At 47.0% G+C, this 20898-nt stretch overlaps 1 protein-coding gene across 1 annotated transcript in view; it reads left to right on the forward strand.

The window, feature by feature from the left end:
- Positions 1 to 20682, forward strand: part of LOC123481161 (C-type lectin domain family 12 member B-like) — an 85589-nt gene extending 64907 nt beyond the window's left edge. The window contains exons 2-5 of the mRNA XM_045213694.1: positions 17858 to 17956; positions 18043 to 18234; positions 18354 to 18496; positions 20671 to 20682. Coding sequence (XP_045069629.1) covers positions 17858 to 17956; positions 18043 to 18234; positions 18354 to 18496; positions 20671 to 20682 — 446 coding nt within the window. The remainder of the gene's footprint in view (positions 1 to 17857; positions 17957 to 18042; positions 18235 to 18353; positions 18497 to 20670) is intronic.
- The last annotated feature ends 216 nt before the right edge of the window (positions 20683 to 20898 follow it).

Consider the following 20898-nt stretch of genomic DNA (forward strand, 5'->3'; position numbering starts at 1 on the left):
ACATTGGCTGCTACTGTAGGCTGAATGACAGAACAGCTATTTCCATGTTAAAATGTTATGCAATGCCTTTTCTCCATTGTTTATGATGGTAGGCCACTCTGGTAGGCCTACATTATGATCAAATAGCCATGACAACATACTGTAACACATACAGCATCATACAGTGCACACAACTTACTCCTTCTCTCTCTCTCTCTCTATTTCTCTCTCTATTTCTCTCTCTCTCTCTCTCTCTCTCTCTCTCTCTCTCTCTCTCTCTCTCTCTCTCTCTCTCTCTCTCTCTCTCTCTCTCTCTCTCTCTCTCTCTGTCTCTGTCTCTCTCTCTCTGTCTCTCTGTCTCTCTGTCTCTCTGTCTCTCTGTCTCTCTGTCTCTCTCTCTCTCTCTCTCTATCAAACCCACATACACACATGCATGCACACAAACGTTGTATTTATTTTTAGTATCATGTGAATGTAAGTCCTACTTATTTCCTGTTTGTAGCTTCCTGTGTACCAGTAGTTTCACACATCATTAGAGTCAACATGAATTTAGTACATTTGACAAACAGTTGTTGGAGATGTCTGAGGCCATCTATGCTGAGCCAGATATGAACAAGTAGGTCAAGTTTGACAGAGGTGAGATGGAGGAGAGGATGGTGGATATCTACGTCAGTGCAGACACCCTGAGAGACGGTGAGACCAGCACCAAGAGAGAAGAAACAGCAGACACTGCTCCTAATAATGGACCAGGAGACCAGCACGCAGGTAACACACACAAACACACACACACAACCCTATTAGAGGAGAAAGTCCAAGGTCCCTCCCTTAGGATATTATTCTCCAATGTGTTTTGAGAAGGGGGTGGGGGGGAGAGAGAGGATGCGAGGAGGAATTGAGGAAGGATGAATTGAGAAAGAGTCCATATGCAAGTCTATAATACCACTATTTCACCTCTATGGTGAGTTCATCTCTCACTTTAACCACTAGGTGAAACCATCACTTAACCATTCAGGACCTTATCCAACCATTAACATAATAACCATGAGAAAAGAAGAGAGAGATAGAGGGAGAGAGCAAGAGGGAGAGGGACAGAGAGAGAGAGAGAGAGAGATAGAGGGAGAGAGCGAGAGGGAGAGGAGAGAGATGGAGGAGAGAGCGAGAGGGAGAGGGACAGAGAGAGAGAGAGAGATAGAGGGAGAGAGCGAGAGGGAGAGGGACAGAGAGAGAGAGAGAGAGAGAGAGATAGAGGGAGAGAGCGAGAGAGAGAGGGACAGAGAGAGAGAGAGAGAGAGATAGAGGGAGAGAGGGAGCGGGATAGAGAGAGAGAGAGAGAGAGAGAGAGAGAAAGAGAGGGAGAGGGATAGAGAGAGAGAGAGAGATAGAGGGAGAGAGGGAGCGGGATAGAGAGAGAGAGAGAGAGAGAGAGAGAGAGAGAGAGAGAGAGAGAGAGAGAGAGAGAGAGAGAGAGAGAGAGAGAGAGAGAGAGAGAGAGAGAGAGAGAGAGAGAGAGAGAGAGAGAGAGAGAGAGAGAGAGAGAGAGAGAGAGGGAGAGGAGAGAGAGAGAGAGAGAGAGAGAGAGAGAGAGCAGAGGAGAGGGAAGAGAGAGAGAGAGAGAGAGAGAGAGAGAGAGAGAGAGAGAGAGAGAGAGAGAGAGAGAGAGAGAGAGAGAGAGAGAGAGAGAGAGAGAGAGAGAGAGAGAGAGAGAGAGAGAGAGAGAGAGAGAGAGAGAGAGAGAGAGAGAGAGAGAGAGAGAGAGAGAGAGAGAGCGAGAGAGAGAGAGAGAGAGAGAGAGAGAGAGAGAGAGAGAGAGAGAGAGAGAGAGAGAGAGAGAGAGAGAGAGAGAGAGAGAGAGAGAGAGAGAGAGAGAGAGAGAGTAGAGAGCGAGAGAGAGAGAGAGAGAGAGAGAGAGAGAGAGAGAGAGAGAGAGAGAGAGAGAGAGAGAGATAGAGTGAGAGAGCGAGAGAGCGAGAGAGAGAGAGAGAGAGAGAGAGAGAGGAGAGAGAGAGAGAGAGATAGAGAGAGAGATAGAGTGAGAGAGCGAGAGAGCGAGAGAGAGAGAGAGAGAGAGAGAGAGAGAGAGAGAGAGAGAGAGAGAGAGAGAGAGAGAGAGAGAGAGAGAGAGAGAGAGAGAGAGAGAGAGAGGTCATGCTCAACATGAGCTCCTGATTTTTTATTTTTTTAGAATGAGATAAACACTCGAATCTAAAAAGAATTCAAGGCAAGAAGTGATGAACAACAACTCTATTAAATCAGAATAGAAAAAAAAGTTACTTTGCGCCTCAAATTAAGACGTTTTGACACTCACTAGCTAGCTACACAACAAAAACCTAGCCAGCAGGCTAACAAGCCAGCCAGAAAATTGAGCTAGGACAAACCTAGCAAGGGGAGTTAATACAACCACATCAAACGACCAAACTGAGTGAGTATATCAAAAAGAAGCACGGACTCCAACTTTAAACATATCTTTTGTTTTTGTGTGTGAAGATCTTTCACTTTTTTGCTGGTTTTTGAGCTAAACAGGAGCTAGCTAGCAACAGCAGCAGACAAACAAAACTGGTGCATAGCAACGGTGCAGCAGAACAGAGCAGCAGCAGCAGAGTAGCAGAGCCCACAGGCACCATGACCCCACTCCCCATCAGCGCGAGTCCATTCTCTACCCTCCAGAGGCCAAAAATGACACAACAAGGAAAGCTTTTAAACAGAATCTACTAAAGGGGAGGCCAGAAACCCTTTTCACAGACCTCTACAAAAACGGTGATGTGAGTAATCTCATCTTTCTCACTGACCAGCCAAATGCATGGCGCTCAGCAGTCTGCTCTCACTACCCATCCGTAAAGAAAGAGGGAATCTGTAATGGGTGGAAGCTGAAAGTGAAAGAGACGGATGACCCTGACAGCACCATGATAACAATCAACCTCTACAAGACTGGGACTGTCATGGTGCAAGGTAACCTTAGACTGTTTGAAACAGACTTTCAGACCATTAAGGAGAGAGCAGAGAGAGAGAAGGACACCACCAGTGACATGCCCTCCCATAAGACAAACTCCACCAGCACCACCCTCACCCCCACTATCCCCACCCAAAAAGGCACATCCAGCACCTCTCTTCCCACCATAGTGGAGGACACGCCACAGGAGGAGAGCGACCCCCCCTCAGTGCAGAGCAGGCTCAGGCCCTCCTCACCACCATGGAGCTGCCATGAGGGATCAGTTCACCACACTGGAGGGAGAGGTGGTCCTGCTCAGGAGAGTGTGAGCAAACAGCAACCAGACATCCACACCTTAGAGGAGCTCCTAACCAAGGTGCGGACAGAGCAGGACAGCAGCCTTGCAACACAGCTGAAAGAAGTTCAGCAAGAGAGACGGACTCAAGAGAGAGCTGGCTGATCTAACAAAGGAGGCTGAGAGAGCTCAAAAAGACAGGCAGAGCAGTAATAACGAGCTGACCACTAAAGAGAGGAGCTGCAGGAGAGAAAGAGAACAGAGGACAGACTGCAGGAGCAGCTAGATCACCACTCATGACCTGCCATCACACAGCAGAGGAGCCCACCTCAACCAGACAGGCCTCCCCAGCCCTGCCGGGCTGCATGCCTCCCCCCCATCCTCCAGAACAGCCTCCCACTGACAGCGGCACCGGCACAGACCAGCCACACCCCAGCTCCAACACCCACCAGCCCCAACTCTACCCCCTGCAGTCCAGAAGAAACACTGGCTGAGATTGTCCTGTTGATGGACTCAAATGGGAAGTTTGTTCAGGAGAAGAAACTTTTCCCTAGACACAAAACGAGAAAGGTGTGGTGCCCAACAACGCAGAGTGCCATGGGCTGCTTGATAAGGCCCAGCTTGGGTCGCCAAGCCACATAATCATACACACCGAGCAACGACCTGCGTGCCCAGCAGGAGAGGGTGGCGAACACCACGGGAGTGATTGAGAAGGCCTCCGTAATCTTCCCAAACTCAAGGATCGTGGTGTCAACCCTTCTACAGAGGAAGGACTTCCACCTGCCACAATCCAAAGAATAAACGCAGCCTCTCCCGGGACTGTGCCCTGCGACCCAATGTACACCTGGCCCACCATCCCACCCTCGATCTGGACTGTCTCTATGACCATGTTCACCTGTACAGGGAGACAGTCCCCATCCTTGCTAAGACTCTCAAGGACGTTGCTTTAAACTGCATCCCGACCTCTCCACCCAGGAACAGTGTTTTTCTCAGTTTTCTATCAGTCACAGTGGTCACCATGTACTGTCTGTTTAGAGCCAAATAGCATTGAAGTTTACTTTGATATTTTGTGGTGTCTTTCCAATAGGTGATATATTTTTCTTTTTGCTTTGTGATGATTTGGTTGGGCCAGATTTTCTGAATGCTGTCCTGAGGCTCTATGAGGTTGGTTTTGGTTAGTGAACTGAGCCTCAGAACCAGCTGGCTGAGGGGACTCTTCTCTTGTTTCATCTCTTGACATAGTAGAGCTGTGTGATGGAATGTTTTGGGGTCACTTGTTTTTAGATGGTTGTAAAATTTGATGGCTCTTTTTTCTATTCGAATAAGGAGGGGGTATTGGCCCAATTCTGCTCTACATGCGTTATTTGGAGTTTTTTCTTGCACTTGCAATACAGTCTTGCAAAACTCTGCATGCAGTATTTCGATTGGATGTTTGTCCCATTTGGTATATTCAGTATTAGAGAGCGGACCCCATACTTCGCTGCCATAGAGAGCAATTGGTTCTATAACTGATTGGAAAATTTTGAGCCAGATTCTAATTGGAATTTCGATTTTAATATTCCTTTTAATGGCATAGAATGCTCTTCTTGCTTTGTCTCTCAGCTCATTCACAGCCATGTGAAAGCTACCTGTGTTGCTGATATTTAGTCCTAGATATGTGTAATTTTTGGTGTGTTCTAATAGAACTGTGTCCAAATAGAATTTATATTTGTCATCCTGATTTCCAGACCTTTTTTGGAATATCATTATATTAGTTTTTTTTAGATTAACGGTCAGGGCCCAGGTCTGACAGAATCTGTGCAGATGATCTAGATGCTGCTGTAACCCCTCCTTAGTGGGAGACAGTAGCACCAGGTCATCTGCGTGACAGCAGACACTTGATTTCAGTGTTGTGGTAGGGTGAGACCAGGTACGCCGATTCTTCTAATGTTTTGCCAATTCAGTAATGTAGATGTTAAATAGTGTTGGACTTATTGGGCAGCCCTGTTTCACTCACGTCCCTGAGAGAAGAAGTCTGTTTGCTTGTTGCCGATTTTAATCGCACATTTGTTTTTTAGTGTACATTGATTTAATAACATCATATGTTTTCCTCCAATACCACTTTCTATTAGTTTGTAAAAAAGACCTTCGTAGCAAATTGAATCAAATGCTTTCTTGAAGTCTACAAAACACGAGTAGATTTTGCCTTTGTTTTGATTTACTTGTTTGTCAATTAGAGTCTGGAGGGTGTAAATGTGGTCTGTTGTACGATAATTTTTTACAAATCCAATCTGGCTTCTGCTTAGGACGTTGTGTTCATCAAGGAAATTATGTAGTCTGCTGTTTGTCACGAACAGAAGAGGACCCAAGAGCGCAAGTTCAAATTCAGAGTTCTTTATTCAAGGTTACAGGCGGGAAGAGGAGTCCCAGGGGTGTCAGGGGTCTTTCAGGGTCCTCCTGTGGGTACCTGTGCTCCGGGGGTCACCAAATGTCCGGGGGTGTCCAGTCCAAGTGCTTAGTGTGTGTGTTCCCCAGTGATGGAGCGGCGTATCGGGCTGAGGGTGGTGAAACGTCTGGGCACGCTCATCTGGTGGTCGGAGACCTGGGGGAACACACACACACAACAGCAAAATGAATGGCAGGCAGAAGTACAGATCAGGGCTGGGCAAATATCGTGGTGAGAGACAGAAGGCAGAAACGAGTTACCGGAGGGGCTGAAGATCGGAGAGTAGTCGAGGTCCAGAAGGCAGGTTGGGATAGACGGGGCAGTCGAACAAGGAGGCAGTCAAGAAAGGATCGGTATCACAAACAGGAGTCAGAGCGCAGACAGGCAGGTTACTGGTCCGGGTTTGAAGACGATCTGACAGGGCTTGGCGAAAAACAGGGGCTTGATATACTGGGAGAGGTAGTGGGGAAATGCAGTTCAGCTGGCAGAGTAATTAGAACAGAGTGAGGCAAGGTGAGGATGGTGAGTGGGAAATGCAGTGCAGCTGGCCAGGTAACAAGAGCAGAGCAGGGCAGGTGGAGCTAGTTAGGCTGAGTAGAGAGAGGGAGGTGAGCAGAGTGGAAGATAATTGAATGCAATTAATGTTGCTACCAGGGAGAGAGAGTGCTCATGACAGGACCCCCTCCAAGGGACGGCCCCAGAAGTCCCAAGAACAACATCATGCCGGGAGGGTGGAGGGGAGCAGGCGGCGGGTCAGAACTCCTCCGAGCGGTCCGAGTGAATCTCCTCATCCTCAGAAGGAGCTGGAGGGTCACGGTCGGGGAGACAGGACAGGCACTGAGACAGGAGCAGGGCGGGCCGGACGGCTAGGAACCCCTCTTGGACGGCCCCCTACGGATTGCAGGCTGATCAGGATGTAGTCGGTGGAAGTCAGTGATAAGGGTCCGGTCCACTATCCTCCTGGCCGGGATCCAGGTCCTCTCCTCTGGACCATATCCCTCCCAATCAACGAGGTACTGGAGACCCCTACCCTTCGCCTAGAGCGGAGCAGCCGCCGGACGGTGAAGACAGGACCGCCATCTACGAGGCGCGGAGGAGGTGGCGCCGGAGCTGCAGGGACCAGGGGACTTTCATGGACCGGCTTGACCTTGGAGACGTGGAAGGTGGGGGTGGACCCGCATGGAAGCGGGCAACGAAGTCGGACCGCCGTTGGACTGATGACTTTCTGCACAGGAAAAGGACCAATGAAGCGAGGGGCCAGCTTTCGTGATACAAACCCGCAGCGGCAGATCCGGGCAGACAGCCAGACCTTCTGACCAACCCGGTAAGTAGGTGCTGGGGTCCTCCGTCGGTTGGCACCGACGGCGTAGCTGGTTCCAGACTTCAGGAGCACAGTGCGAGCCTGGGCCCAGGTGGCGGCAGCGGCGGGCATACGCAGAGCAGACGGACAGGTGGCATCCGCCTCCTGGCTGGCAAACAGTGGAGGTTGATACCGTAGACACACTGAAAGGGGGAGAGCCCGGTGGAGGAACTGGTGAGTGAATTATGGGCATATTCCACCCAGAGCAGGTGTTGAGCCCAGGCCCGGGGATTTTGGGAAGCCACACACCTCAGTGCCTTCTCCAGCTCCTGGTTCATGCGTTCAGTCTGGCCGTTTGACTGCGGGTGGAATCCAGACGATAGGCTGGCGGTGGCCCCAAGGAGATGACAGAACTCCTTCCAAAAGGTTGCTGAGAATTGCGGGCCCCGGTCTGACACTATATCCTGGGGTAGGCCATGGATACGAAACACATGTTCCAGGACCACCTGGGAGGTCTCTTTAGCAGAGGGTAGTTTGGGAAGGGGGCACGAGTGGGTCATCTTACTAAAGCGGTCAACAATGGTAAGGATGACTGTGTGTCCGTCAGAGGGCGGCAGGCCCGTGAACAAAGTCCAGTGAAACGTGGGACCAGGGCCTCTTGGGTATGAGTAGGGGTTGCGGCAACCCAGCAGGAGGCTGGTTGGGGAGTCTTGTTTCGGTTACAAGTGGGACAAGTCTCGGATGAATTCTCGGACATCCCGTCTCATCCCCGCCACCAGAACCGCTGGCGGACCAGATGAAGGGTGCGAGTGATGCCGGGATGACAGGCCAGACGGGATTCGTGCCCCCACTGAATCACAGGTGACCTGAGATTTGCTGGAACAAACAGACGGTTGGGGGCGCTGGTGCTTGGACCTGGCTGGTCCCGAAGAGCCTCCATGACCTGCTTCTCGATCTCCCAGGTGAGGGCCGCTACGACCAAGTGGCTGGGAAGAATGGGAGCTGTCATGGCGGTGGTCTCGGTCCTTCTGAAACATCCGGGGAAAGAGCATCAGGTTTGATGTTGCGAGATCCCGGGCGGTAGGAGAGCGTGAAATTGAAGCGCGAAAGAACAGAGACCACCGCTGTTGACGGGAGTTCAGCCTCCTGGCTGTTTGGATATACTCCAGGTTCTTGTGGTCTGTCCACACTACGAATGGTTCCTTTGACCCCTCTAACCAGTGCCGCCATTCTTCAAGGGCGAGCTTGACAGCCAACAGCTCGCGGTTCCCAATGTCGTAGTTGCATTCGGCAGGGGTTAGCCGACGGGAGTAGAAGGCACAGGGGTGCATCTTGCCATCCTCAGCTGCTCTTTGAGAAAGCACTGCACCCACTCCCACGTCCGAAGCATCTACCTCCACCACAAACTGCCTTGCTGCATCTGGCATCTGGAGGATGGGAGCAGAAGTGAAACATGTCTTGAGGATATTGAAGGCCTTATCAGCAGCTGATGTCCATTGGTACGGTTGTTTAGTGCTGGTTAGCGCCGTGAGGGGTGCAGCCACTGTGCTATAGTTTCTGATGAATCTCCTATAAAAGTTGGCAAAGCCCAGGAACTGTTGCAACTTCTTCCGAGACTCAGGAACTGGCCAGGAAGTGACAGCCGACACCTTCGTGAGATCCATCTGAATGCTGCCCTCGGTCACCACATACCCCAGGAATGAAACGGTCTTGGCATGGAACTCGCACTTCTCTGCCTTCACGAAAAGAGAGTTCTCCAGCAGGCGGCGCAGGACCAACCGGACGTGGTGCGTGTGTTCTGACAGAGTCTTTGAGAATATTAAAATATCGTCAAGGTACACAAATACGAACGTATTTAGCATGTCCCTGAGGATATCATTCACTAGGGGCTTGAAAAACTGCTGGGGCATTGGTGAGGCCGAAGGGCATGACGAGATATTCATAGTGGCCGGTTGGTGTGTTGAACGCTGTCTTCCATTCGTCTCCCTCCCTCATCCGCACCAGATGGTAGGCATTGCGAAGGTCCAGCTTAGTGAATACAGTGGCTCCCTGCAGCAGTTCGAAGGCAGACGAAAGTAAGGGGCAGTGGGTAGCGATTCTTAACCGTGATGTCGTTCAGACCCGGTAATCTATGCATGGACGAAGAGAACCGTCCTTCTTGCCGACAAAGAAGAATCCCGGCTCCTGCGGGGAAGACGACGGTCTAATTATCCCGGAGGCAAGAGAGTCATTAATGTAGTCCTCCATGGCCTTTCTTTCCGGGGCTGACAGTGAATACAGACGACCCTTGGGAGGTGCTGTGCCAGGCAGGAGATCAATCGCGCAGTCATAGGGTCTGTGTGGGGGTAGAGATGTCGCCTTGGATTTGTTGAACACCTCTTTCAGGCTGTGGTAACAGGCCGGAACATTGGATATGTCGGAGGTAGCGCTAGATCCTTCCCGGTGAACGGGCAGGGTGGCCCCCTTAAACAGGTCTGGTGACAACTCCTTCCCCACTCACGGACTGTTCCTGTCTCCCAGTCGATGTGGGGGTTGTGCTGACGGAGCCACGGGTATCCAAGAATGAGTGGTTGGCCAGGTGAGTGTAGGAGGTGAAACTGGATGGACTCCTGGTGGTTTCCTGACAGCAGGATTGTCACAGGGGCGGAGATATGAGTGACAGTGCCAAGATGATGCCCATCCAGGGCTCGTGCAGGAATGGGTTGTGTCAGTTGATGATGGTTCACGCCCAGTTGCTGTGCAAGCTCAGGGTCCATGATGTTTGCTTCGGCCCGGAATCCACAAGGGCGGCCAATGTATGAGTCTTGTCAGAAAGCTGAAGGCGGAGATGAAGCAGGGTCTTTCGGATGGAGGGAGACTGAAGGCTTGTTGAGCTCACCCGGATCTCCCCTACACCTGGTGAGCTGCGGCTTTTGCCGGACAAGTAGCGACACGGTGATTCTCGCCACCACAGTAGAGGCAAAGGTTGGAGCTTAGACGGCGCCGACGCTCTCGGGAGTCAGAGAGGCACGGCCAATCTCCATGGGCTCAGGCTGATTGAGTTGGCTATGGGACTTGACAGGCAGGGGCTGGACAGAAGCGGTATCGACCCCGAGCACGGATGGCAGGTTGACTGAGACGGCCCTTCTCCCTCCTCCGGGTCTGTATACGGCGGTCAATGCGAACGGCAAGGTCAATGGCGGCATCAAGCGTTGAGGGCGGGTCATGGGAAACAAGCTCGTCCTTGATATAGTCCGCCAGGCTATGGAGGAAGGCTTGCACCAGTGCCTCTGGGTTAAACGAGCTTTGACTGGCCAGGGTACGAAAGTCAATGGAGAAGTCTGCCACTGTCCGATTGCCCTGACGGATGGTGAGCAGAGCTTGTGACGCCTCGGCTGTTGGCGAGCCTAGGTCAAAGACCTTTAACATCTCCTCCTCAAAGGCACTGAAGGAGGCACAGGCTGGGGTTTGCCGGTCGAATTCCGCCGTTCCCCACAACCGAGCTCGACCGGTGAGATGTGTGATGACATACCCCACCTTGGCTCCCTCTGTTGAGAAAGTCCTGGGCTGTAGTGCAAACTGGATTCGGCAGCTGCTCAAGAATGGTCTTACTTGCTTCTGGTTGCCATCAAAACGTTCCGGGTTCCCAATCCTTGGTTCAGGAGCGTGGGGATCTGGTGGCAGCACTGCCGGGCCTGCAGCATTGGGACCTCCAGCGGAGGGATGAAGGAGTATCGGTGGTACAGGAACAAAAGGACCAGGGGGGGTGCAGGTGGAGTAGCCGGGCTTGAGAGTAGTTGCAGGGCTTGGGCTAGCTGTTGTTGCTGCAGTTGGAACTGTTGTTGCTGCTGGTTGAATAGCTGGAGAAGGGAAGCGATGTCGCCAGCCATCCGATTTATGTCTCCCTCAGAGCGTTCCAGTCGCTGTAGGGCAGTCCTCTCTGGCTCTTCCTCCATCGTGGTCAGGGAGTGCGCTGGGTCCATGATGGTCAGATCGTTCTGTCACGAACAGAAGAGGACCCAAGAGCGCAAGTTCAAATTCAGAGTTCTTTATTCAAGGTTACAGGCGGGAAGAGGAGTCCCAGGGGTGTCAGGGGTCTTTCAGGGTCCTCCTGTGGGTACCTGTGCTCCGGGGGTCACCAAATGTCCGGGGGTGTCCAGTCCAAGTGCTTAGTGTGTGTGTTCCCCAGTGATGGAGCGGCGTATCGGGCTGAGGGTGGTGAAACGTCTGGGCACGCTCATCTGGTGGTCGGAGACCTGGGGGGAAACACACACACAACAGCAAAATGAATGGCAGGCAGAAGTACAGATCAGGGCTGGGCAAATATCGTGGTGAGAGACAGAAGGCAGAAACGAGTTACCGGAGGGGCTGAAGATCGGAGAGTAGTCGAGGTCCAGAAGGCAGGTTGGGATAGACGGGGCAGTCGAACAAGGAGGCAGTCAAGAAAGGATCGGTATCACAAACAGGAGTCAGAGCGCAGACAGGCAGGTTACTGGTCCGGGTTTGAAGACGATCTGACAGGGCTTGGCTGAAAAACAGGGCTTGATATACTGGGAGAGGTAGTGGGGAAATGCAGTTCAGCTGGCAGAGTAATTAGAACAGAGTGAGGCAAGGTGAGGATGGTGAGTGGGAAATGCAGTGCAGCTGGCCAGGTAACAAGAGCAGAGCAGGGCAGGTGGAGCTAGTTAGGCTGAGTAGAGAGAGGGAGGTGAGCAGAGTGGAAGATAATTGAATGCAATTAATGTTGCTACCAGGGAGAGAGAGTGCTCATGACAGCTGTTTATGATACTGCAGAGAATTTTCCCCAAGTTGCTGTTAACGCAAATTCCTCTGTAATTATTCGGGTCAAATTTGTCTCCATTTTTATAAATTGGTGTGAGCAATCCTTGGTTCCAAATATCGGGGAAAATATCTGCAGTTAGGTAATGTTGAAGAGTTTGAGTATAGCCAATTTGAATTTGTGGTCTGTATATTTGATCATTTCATTTAAAATACCATCAGCACTACAGGCCTTTTTGAGTTGGAGAGTGCAAAGTTTTTCCAATAATTATTGTTCTGTAATTGGGGTATCCACAGGATTCTGATAGTCTTTGACTGCTGATTCAAGGATTTGTAATTTTTCTTGTATATCTTGTTGTTCTGGGCTCTTTGTTATATTGCTGTAGAGGTTTGCAAAGTGATTTCTCCACATATCCCCATTTTGGATAGCCAATTCCTCATTATGAGGTTTGTTTAATTTATTCAAATTCTCCCAGAAGTGCTTTGATTCTATGGATTCCTCAATCACATCTAGCTGATTTCTAATGTGCTGTTCCTTTTTTGTTCTTAGGGTGTGTTTGTATTGCTTCAGTGTTTCCCCATATTGAAGACGTATATTTTTGTTGTCTGGGTCTCTGTGTTTATGATTAGATATATTTCTCAATTACTTTCTTAGATTTTTGCAATCATTATCAAACCATTTTTCATGATCTATCATTTTTGGTTTGCTCTTATGTTTCTTAAGATTAGCCAAGGAGGCTAATTTGTCAAATATAATGTTTATGTTCCAAAACGGCCAAATGTATACCTTCATTGGTGTAGGAGAATGTTAATGCTAAAAAGTTGTCCAGGAGAGATTGTATTTTTTGGCTACTAATTGCTTTTTGGTAGATTTCTGTACTGTTTGCACTCCATCTATAGGTCTGTTTAGTACCATGCAATTTATTGGGCCGTGATGCTTCATGGTTGGGTTCTGCTCTTTTCAGATACACTGTGATTTTACTGTGGTCAGAGAGAGGTGTTAGTGGGCTGACTGTGAAGGCTCTGAGAGACTGGGTTAAGGTCTGTGATGAAGTAGTCTACAGTACTGCTGCCAAGGGATGAGCTGTAGGTGTACCTACCGAAAGAGTCCCCTCTTAACCTACCATCGACTATGTACAGACCCAATGTTCGACAGAGCTTCAGGAGCTGTACTCCATTTTTGTTTTTCACTTTGTCATAGTTGTTTCTAGGGGGGTATGTGGGGAGGGAAAGGTTGTTGCTTCCCGGTAGGTGTTTGTCCCCATGACTGTTAATAGTGTCTAGTTCTTCTGCTGTTCTAGCATTCAGGTCTCCACAGACCAGCACATTGCCTTGGGCCTGAAAGTGACTAATCTCCCCCTCTAGAATGGAGAAACTCTCTTCATTGAAGTAGGGTGACTCTGAGGGGGGAATGTATGTGGCACAGAGGAAGACGTTGTTATCTGTTAAGATAGCCTCCTTGTTGATTTTTAGCCAGATAAAGAATTCTCCTGTTTTTATCAATTCGATTGAATTAGTTAGTTCAGATTTATACCATATTAGCATTCCCCCTGAGTCTCTGCCCTGTGTGATTCCTTTCAATTTGGTGGATGGTATGATTATCTCCCTATAACCTAGTGGACAGCCAGTGGAAACATCACCTCTGCACCATGTTTCCTGTAGTACTACAATATCAACATCATCAATTTCTTTAAGGAAGTCTGGGTTTCTGCTCTTTAACCCAAAAGCAGAGGACTTCAAGCCTTGTAAATTCCAACATGCAACGTAAAAAGACTTCATAACTGTTTTTTCTTTACATTCAAAATGAGATAAACACTCACAATCCAACAAGAACTATTAAAATAGGATTTTTCAATTAAGGTAAACTCTTATTATGCAAATGTGATTTGTTTATAATTTAAGATAGTATTTATGTCATGCCACTTGGGTGGATGTAGTGTGAGGATGGTGGAGTTATTGTGCTCATCTTACCATGACCCTCGGCCTATCATATGTGAGCATAGTAGATTCAGCATTTGTTTGATGTCACTCATTTCGTTGGTGGGAGCTGGACCAGTTGCTCCTCTCACAGCTTGTGCATAGCTCTGTCTGCCGGGCTGTGGCTCCTCCAGGTGTGGGTCTGTGGTGGGGGGGAGGGGGGTGTTAGACCTCGTCTGGGTGGGTCTGAAGCTGGGCTGGGGTGGTCTGTGCTGCGCTGGATGTGGTGGGCATTGAGGTTGGTGGTGCTGTGGCCTTGGCTGGGGGGTCCAGGGTACTGGTCCGGGGTGTTGTCTCGGTGATCTCGGGGGGGTGGAGATTGCTCCTTTTCCTACTACACTGTATTTCCTACTACACTGTGACAAATACTCAGACCTAAGAGAATCTTTCTTTCCCAAAATTATCATTCAGTACAAAGAATTTGAAACTATAAAAGAGGAAGAAAAAATCAAATATTTATTGGGTGAAAAGCCAAAATGTGCAATTTTGGCACAACCTGAGGGACAGCCAGTGAAAAGTGTAATGTAATGTCAATAATATTTCCTGTTTTGTTTTAGCTTTCATAGCATGTAATTTGTCTTCTCAGTCATGTTGAGATTGGTCGACTACTATTGCTTTAATGTATTATTATTCTCATTAATATTGTTGTTGTAGTTGCTGTTAATGGTAGTCCCATTTCCACTACTACTATTATTATTGCTGTTGGTCCCACCATTTTTGTTATATGTATACTTTGACAATGTAAGTAATTTTACTTGCCATGTCAATAAAGTATATTGAATTGAATTGAATTGAGAGAGAGAGAGAGAGAGAGAGAGAGAGAGAGAGAGAGAGAGAGAGAGAGAGAGAGAGAGAGAGAGAGAGAGAGAGAGAGAGAGAGAGAGAGAGAGAGAGAGAGAGAGAGAGAGAGAGAGAGAGAGAGAGAGAGAGAGAGAGAGAGAGAGAGAGAGAGAGAGAGAGAGAGAGAGAGAGAGAGAGAGAGAGAGATAGAGAGGCGAGAGAGAGAGAGAGAGAGAGAGAGAGAGAGAGAGAGAGAGAGAGAGAGGGGGGGAGAGAGAGATAGAGAGCTCGAGAGAGCTCGAGAGAGAGAGAGAGAGAGAGAGAGAGAGAGAGAGAGAGAGAGAGAGAGAGAGAGAGAGAGAGAGAGAGAGGGGAGAGAGAGAGATAGGGAGAGAGAGAGATAGGGGAGAGAGAGAGAGAGAGAGAGAGAGAGAGAGAGAGAGAGAGAGAGAGAGAGAGAGAGAGAGAGAGAGACAGGGAGAGAGAGAGAGAGAGAGAGAGAGAGAGAGAGAGAGAGAGAGAGAGAGAGAGAGAGAGAGAGGGGGGAGAGAGAGAGAGAGAGAGAGAGAGAGAGAGAGAGAGAGAGAGAGAGAGAGAGAGAGAGAGAGAGAGAGAGAGAGAGAGAGAGGAGAGAGAGAGAGAGAGAGAGAGAGAGAGGGATAGAGGGAGAGAGAGAGAGAGGGACACAGAGAGAGAACGTTTGTTACTGTGGGTTATTGTTACACCACTTTCTCACAGATCCAGTTCTGATATTTGTAACATTTGTCATCATTCCATGTCTTTACAGAGTCATCTTGTCCATAGTATATCTCACCACAGTCCTCCTGCCCAGAGAACTGACCACCATTATCAGGCTGTCCTGCCCCCCAAGTACCTAAACACAGAGAACCAGACAGTCAGACACTGTGGTACAAACATCCTTATAGACATATGTTTTTTTTTCAGCTGTAAAGACACTCTCTAAGATGAGCATACCATTATCAACACTTGTATTATTAATTTTTTTACTCTTTCCATGACATTTTCAAATAGTAATTGGCTTCTATGATGCTTCTATAGAGTCTAAACATATATTTTTAGGAACATGATTGGAAGCTCTCTTTCTCTCTCGTTGTTTATCTGGTAGTCTAGTAATTATTATGTTGATGGTTGGATACAGTGAGAAGGAGGAGAGGAGATAGGAGGAGATGAGATGGGAGGACAGGAGATAGGAGGAGAGGAGATAGGAGGAGATGGGAGGAGAGGAGATGGGAGGAGAGGAGATAGGAGGAGAGGAGATAGGAGGAGAGGAGATAGGAGGAGAGGAGATGGGAGGAGAGGAGATAGGAGGAGAGGAGATAGGAGGAGAGGAGATAGGAGGAGAGGAGATGGGAGGAGAGGAGATGGGAGGAGAGGAGATAGGAGGAAAGGAGATAGGAGGAGAGGAATCTAGGAAAGACTAATTGAGATAGAGCCTTAGTGTCCGAGAGACATAGAGGAGGAAGAAGAACATTAAGAGAATGAGGAAGAGAGAAAAAATAAGACAAATAGTAGTTGTGTTTAGATTTAGAGGAGAGGATGTAGACATACTGTACTCTGGAAAATGACTCTTCATTATTTTATTACAAACATGTCATGTGATTTGCCATAGGTTGAGGCTAAGTAAAAAAAATATTTTAAAAAACGATGCTAATGAAAGACGTGACTCACAACCTTCACTGTACAAGGGACAACGTGTAGTTGACCAATGGTAACACACTGCACCATGCACCAGTGGACCTGGCTGCTACATACCCACTCACTCATGCATGGTGTCTATCTACTGTTGTGTCTCTTCCTGGAGGTTGCTGTCTGCTCAAACCACTGGTTAAGGTGTGAAGTCCTCCCTAAATCTATAACACTGTACGTTCTCAGACACAGACTGTTAAACTAAAGCAGCTGTTTAAGAGGATATACCACAGAATATACTGTCCGTTGTATTGTGTGCCGCTCCTTAAAGTACCAAAGTATATTTTAAGGGGGCAATTAGAATTAGCCTTTATATGGAGCAGTCTGAGGAGATTCATGCTAATGTTGACAGGAAGAGCTGTGGACAGGAGACAGTGAACAGGAGCATAGATAAACAACCTGAATCTCAAAATACTGGTTAGTACACTGTTGTCATAGAGACACACACATCGAAGTGTAAACCAGTAGTTATTATTCTTCCAATTGCCACACAAACAATTTACCTGATGTTAATGTGATGATATTGGCTGATGCCCAATGCCCCAAGGCTTCAAAAGCCAACTGAGTAAAATAAACTGTAACGAACTACATCTCCTAAATGAAAACACTACATCTCCTAAAAGAAAGGTCGTTCCTTTAAGATTAGAGGTTAAATATTCTGAAATATTCGAGGCTCTGTAGGATGTATACTAACTGCAGAAACATTTATTTTCATGTTCATAAAGTCCTATGTAACTCACCACTGTGTATTTCCAACCTGGTCTCAAAGCATTTCGTTTTATTCTGTACGTAAAGCAAGACACTCTATTTAGTATGATATGTTACCTTTCATATGTTATGTATCAATGTGTGGATGCCCATCATCCATTTGGTATGATATGTTACGAATTACAATTTGTATGATATGTTACGAATTTGCTAAACTTACAATATGTTATGAATTTGCTAAACATGTGATATGTTATGAATTCTACTAACATTAGCTATCTGGCTAACATTAGCAAGGCTAGGGGTTAACTGTAACTGGCCACTATATTTCCTGTTGCAGTGAGAAGCTGTATCTTTAACAACCACAAGTCCCCCTCAACAAAAAGAGAGATGGGGGTGAGAAACCACCACTTTAAATGTGCATTTATATCAATGAGAGACTAAGTGAATTTTGAATTAAAGGGATACTTCCGGATTTTGGCAATGATGCCCTTTATCTACTTCCCCACAGTCAGATGAGCTTGTGGATACCATTTGTATGACTCTGTATCCAGTATGAAGGAAGTCAGAGGTGGTTTTGTGAGCCATTGCTAACTAGAGTTGACTGGAGGTTTATGGCATGGAGGTCATGGAGGCTATTTCTGGTTTCAATCACCACATCAGGTTTGACATAACAGACTGTAAAAACACCAGGAAATCAGCTCCTATTGATTTACATTTTGGAAATCTGTTCCCAAGTATTCCCAAGTATAATAGAGACGTAAACAAGGTTTGAAACAAGGTTTGAAATTATTACATTTTAGTCCAATTTTATATCTATTTGGACTTCTTGCGGTCAATTTGCAGCCTGGTAATTATTTGCAATTATGTTCCGGCCCCCTGACCATTCGCTCAAGACATAAATCTGCCCGCAGCTGAATCTAGTTGATGATCCCTGCGCTATATGGTCCATGTTCGATTGTGTCTCATTGATGATGCTATGTACAGTACCTGTGTCCACAGAGCCTGATAGCTCAGGGAAGAGATCCTCCAGAGTTGCTGCAGTGTGTCTGGGTCTGCTGTGTGTTCTACTGGCTGGGATCATAGGCCTGTATGTCCACTGTAAGTCTGAAGTTATAATTCCTACAATTCACCAGTAGTTCTGTGATTTTCTCGTTTAATGATAAACTTTGTTGTTGTTGTGACAGATGATGGGGTCACTAAGAGCTTCTTAGCATATAAGACCAACTCATCTGCAGAGAGAGACCAGCTACTGACCAGTTACAACACCCTGACTAATGAGAGAGACCAGCTACAGACCAGTTATAACAACCTGACTAAAGAGAGAGACCAGCTACAGACTGAGAGAGAGATTCTTAACAGGAGGCTTACCAATCTCAGTGAGTAAACCTACAGTAATACATTATCATTAATCCCACACACTTTATAGTGTGTCTGTATTCTTTCATTAAGTGTTTAGTGTAATAAGTTGAAGGAAATTCATTTTTTCATCTTGTAGAACAAACCTGTCCTGAAGGCTGGCAGAAGTTTGAATCCAGTTGGTACTTCCTGTCTACTGAGACTAAAACCTGGAACGAGAGCAGAGAGGACTGTCTGGAGAGAGGAGCAGACCTGGTGATCATAAACAGTTATATGGAACAGGTGAGAGAGAGAGAGAGAGAGAGAGAGCGAGAGAGCGAGAGAGAGAGAGAGAGAGAGAGAGAGAGAGAGAGACAGAGAGAGAGAGAGAGAGAGAGAGAGAGAGAGAGAGAGAGAGAGAGAGAGAGAGAGAGAGAGAGAGAGAGGTCAGCTTCACCTGGAATGTTTTTCCAACAGTCTTGAATGACTTCCCACATATGCTGAGCACTTGTTGACTACTTTTCCTTCACTCTGCGGTCCGACTCAACCCAAACCATCTCAATTGGGTTGAGGTCGGGGGATTGTGGAGGCCAGGTCCTCTTATGCAGAACTCCATCACTCTCATTCTTGGTAAAATAGCCCTTACACAGCCTGGAGGTGTGTTGGTTCATTGTCCTGTTGATAAACAAATGATGGTCCCACTAAGCCCAAACAAGATGGGATGGCATATCGCTGCAGAATGCTGTGGTAGCCATGCTGGTTAAGTGTGCCTTGAATTCTAAATAAATCACAGACAGTGTCACCAGAAAAGCACCCCACACACCATAACACCTCCTCCTCCATGCTTTACGGTGGGAACAACACATGCGGATATCATCCGTTCACCCACACCACGTCTCACAAAGACACAGCGGTTGGAACTAAAAATCTCCAAATTGGACTCCAGACCAAAGGACACATTTCCACCTGTCTAATGTCCATTACTCATGTTTCTTGGCCCAAGCGGATCTCTTCTTCTTATTGGTGTACTTTAGCAGTGGTTTCTTTGCAGTAATTCGACCATGAAGGCCTGATTCACACAGTCCCCTCTGAACAGTTGATGTTGAGATGTGTCTGTGACTTGAACTATGTGAAGCATTAATTTGGGCTGGTAACTCTAATGAACTTATCCTCTACAGAAGAGGTAAATCTGGGTCTTCCTTTCTTGTGGCAGTCCTCATGAGAGCCAGTTTCATCGTAACGCTTGATGGTTTTTGTGATTGCACTTGAAGAAACTTTCAAAGTTCTTGACATTTTCAGTATTTACTGACCATGGCTTAAAGTAATGATGGAGTGTCATTTCTCTTTGCTTATTTGAGCTGTGCTTGCCACAATATGGACTTTGTCTTTTACCAAATAGGGCTATCTTTTGTACACCCCCCTACCTTGTCACAACACAATTGACTGGCTCAAACACATTAAAAAGGAAATAAATTCCACAAATTAACTTTTAACAAGCCACAACCGTTAATTTAAATGTATTCCAGGTGACTACCTCATGAAGCTGTTTGAGAGAATGCCAAGAGTGTGCAAAGCTGTCATCAAGGCAAAGGGTGGCTATTTGAAGAATCTCAAATATAAAATATATTTTGATTTGTTTAACACTTTTTGGTTACTACATGATTCCATATGTGTTATTTCATAGTTCTGATGTCTTCACTATTATTCTACAATGTAAAAAAATAGTACAAATTAAGAAAAAGCCTTGAATGAGTAGGTGTTCTAAAACTTTTGGCTGGTAGTGTATATATATTTATGTTTCTCGACAACAGACATTTCTGTACAACCTCAAGAGAGTCTGGATTGGTCTGACTGACTCTGTTCAGGAGGGGACCTGGAAATGGGTGGACGGCAGACCACTGTCCACAGGGTGAGAGATGATAACTAATCTGTGAATAAAGCTCCATTCAACCTTTTTCTATACAGGTTACTGTCATTGATGATAGCAGTCAACAAAGTTAACTTTAAGATGAAGCATTTCTGTATATTATTTAGGATTGTGATGTTCTAACTGTGATATCTGATGGTTTTTAACCCTGTAGGTACTGGTATTAACCATGATATCTGACTGTTTTTAACCCTGTAGGTACTGGTATTAACCATGATATCTGACTGTTTTTAACCCTGTAGGTGCTGGTATTAACCATGATATCTGACTGTTTTTAACCCTGTAGGTGCTGGTATTAACCATGATATCTGACTGTTTTTAACCCTGTAGGTACTGGTATTAACCATGATATCTGACTGTTTTTAACCCTGTAGGTACTGGTATTAACCATGATATCTGATGGTTTTTAACCCTGTAGGTGCTGGTATTAACCATGATATCTGACTGTTTTTAACCCTGTAGGTACTGGTATTAACCATGATATTTGACTGTTTTTAACCCTGTAGGTACTGGTATTAACCATGATATCTGACTGTTTTTAACCCTGTAGGTACTGGCTTGACAAACAGCCTGATAATTTTGGTCCTACTGGGGAGGACTGTGCTGAGATACACAAAGATCTGAGTCCTCTACAGGCATGGAATGACATGTCATGTGACAGCAAACTCAACTGGATTTGTGAAAAAGTGGTTTAACATCAACATGACAACATACTGTAACACGTACAGTAGCCTACAGTGCACACAACTTCCTCCTTCTCTCTCTCTCTCTCTCTCAC

Source organism: Coregonus clupeaformis, unplaced genomic scaffold (genome assembly GCF_020615455.1).
Source record: "Coregonus clupeaformis isolate EN_2021a unplaced genomic scaffold, ASM2061545v1 scaf0139, whole genome shotgun sequence".
Lineage (NCBI taxonomy): Eukaryota > Metazoa > Chordata > Actinopteri > Salmoniformes > Salmonidae > Coregonus > Coregonus clupeaformis.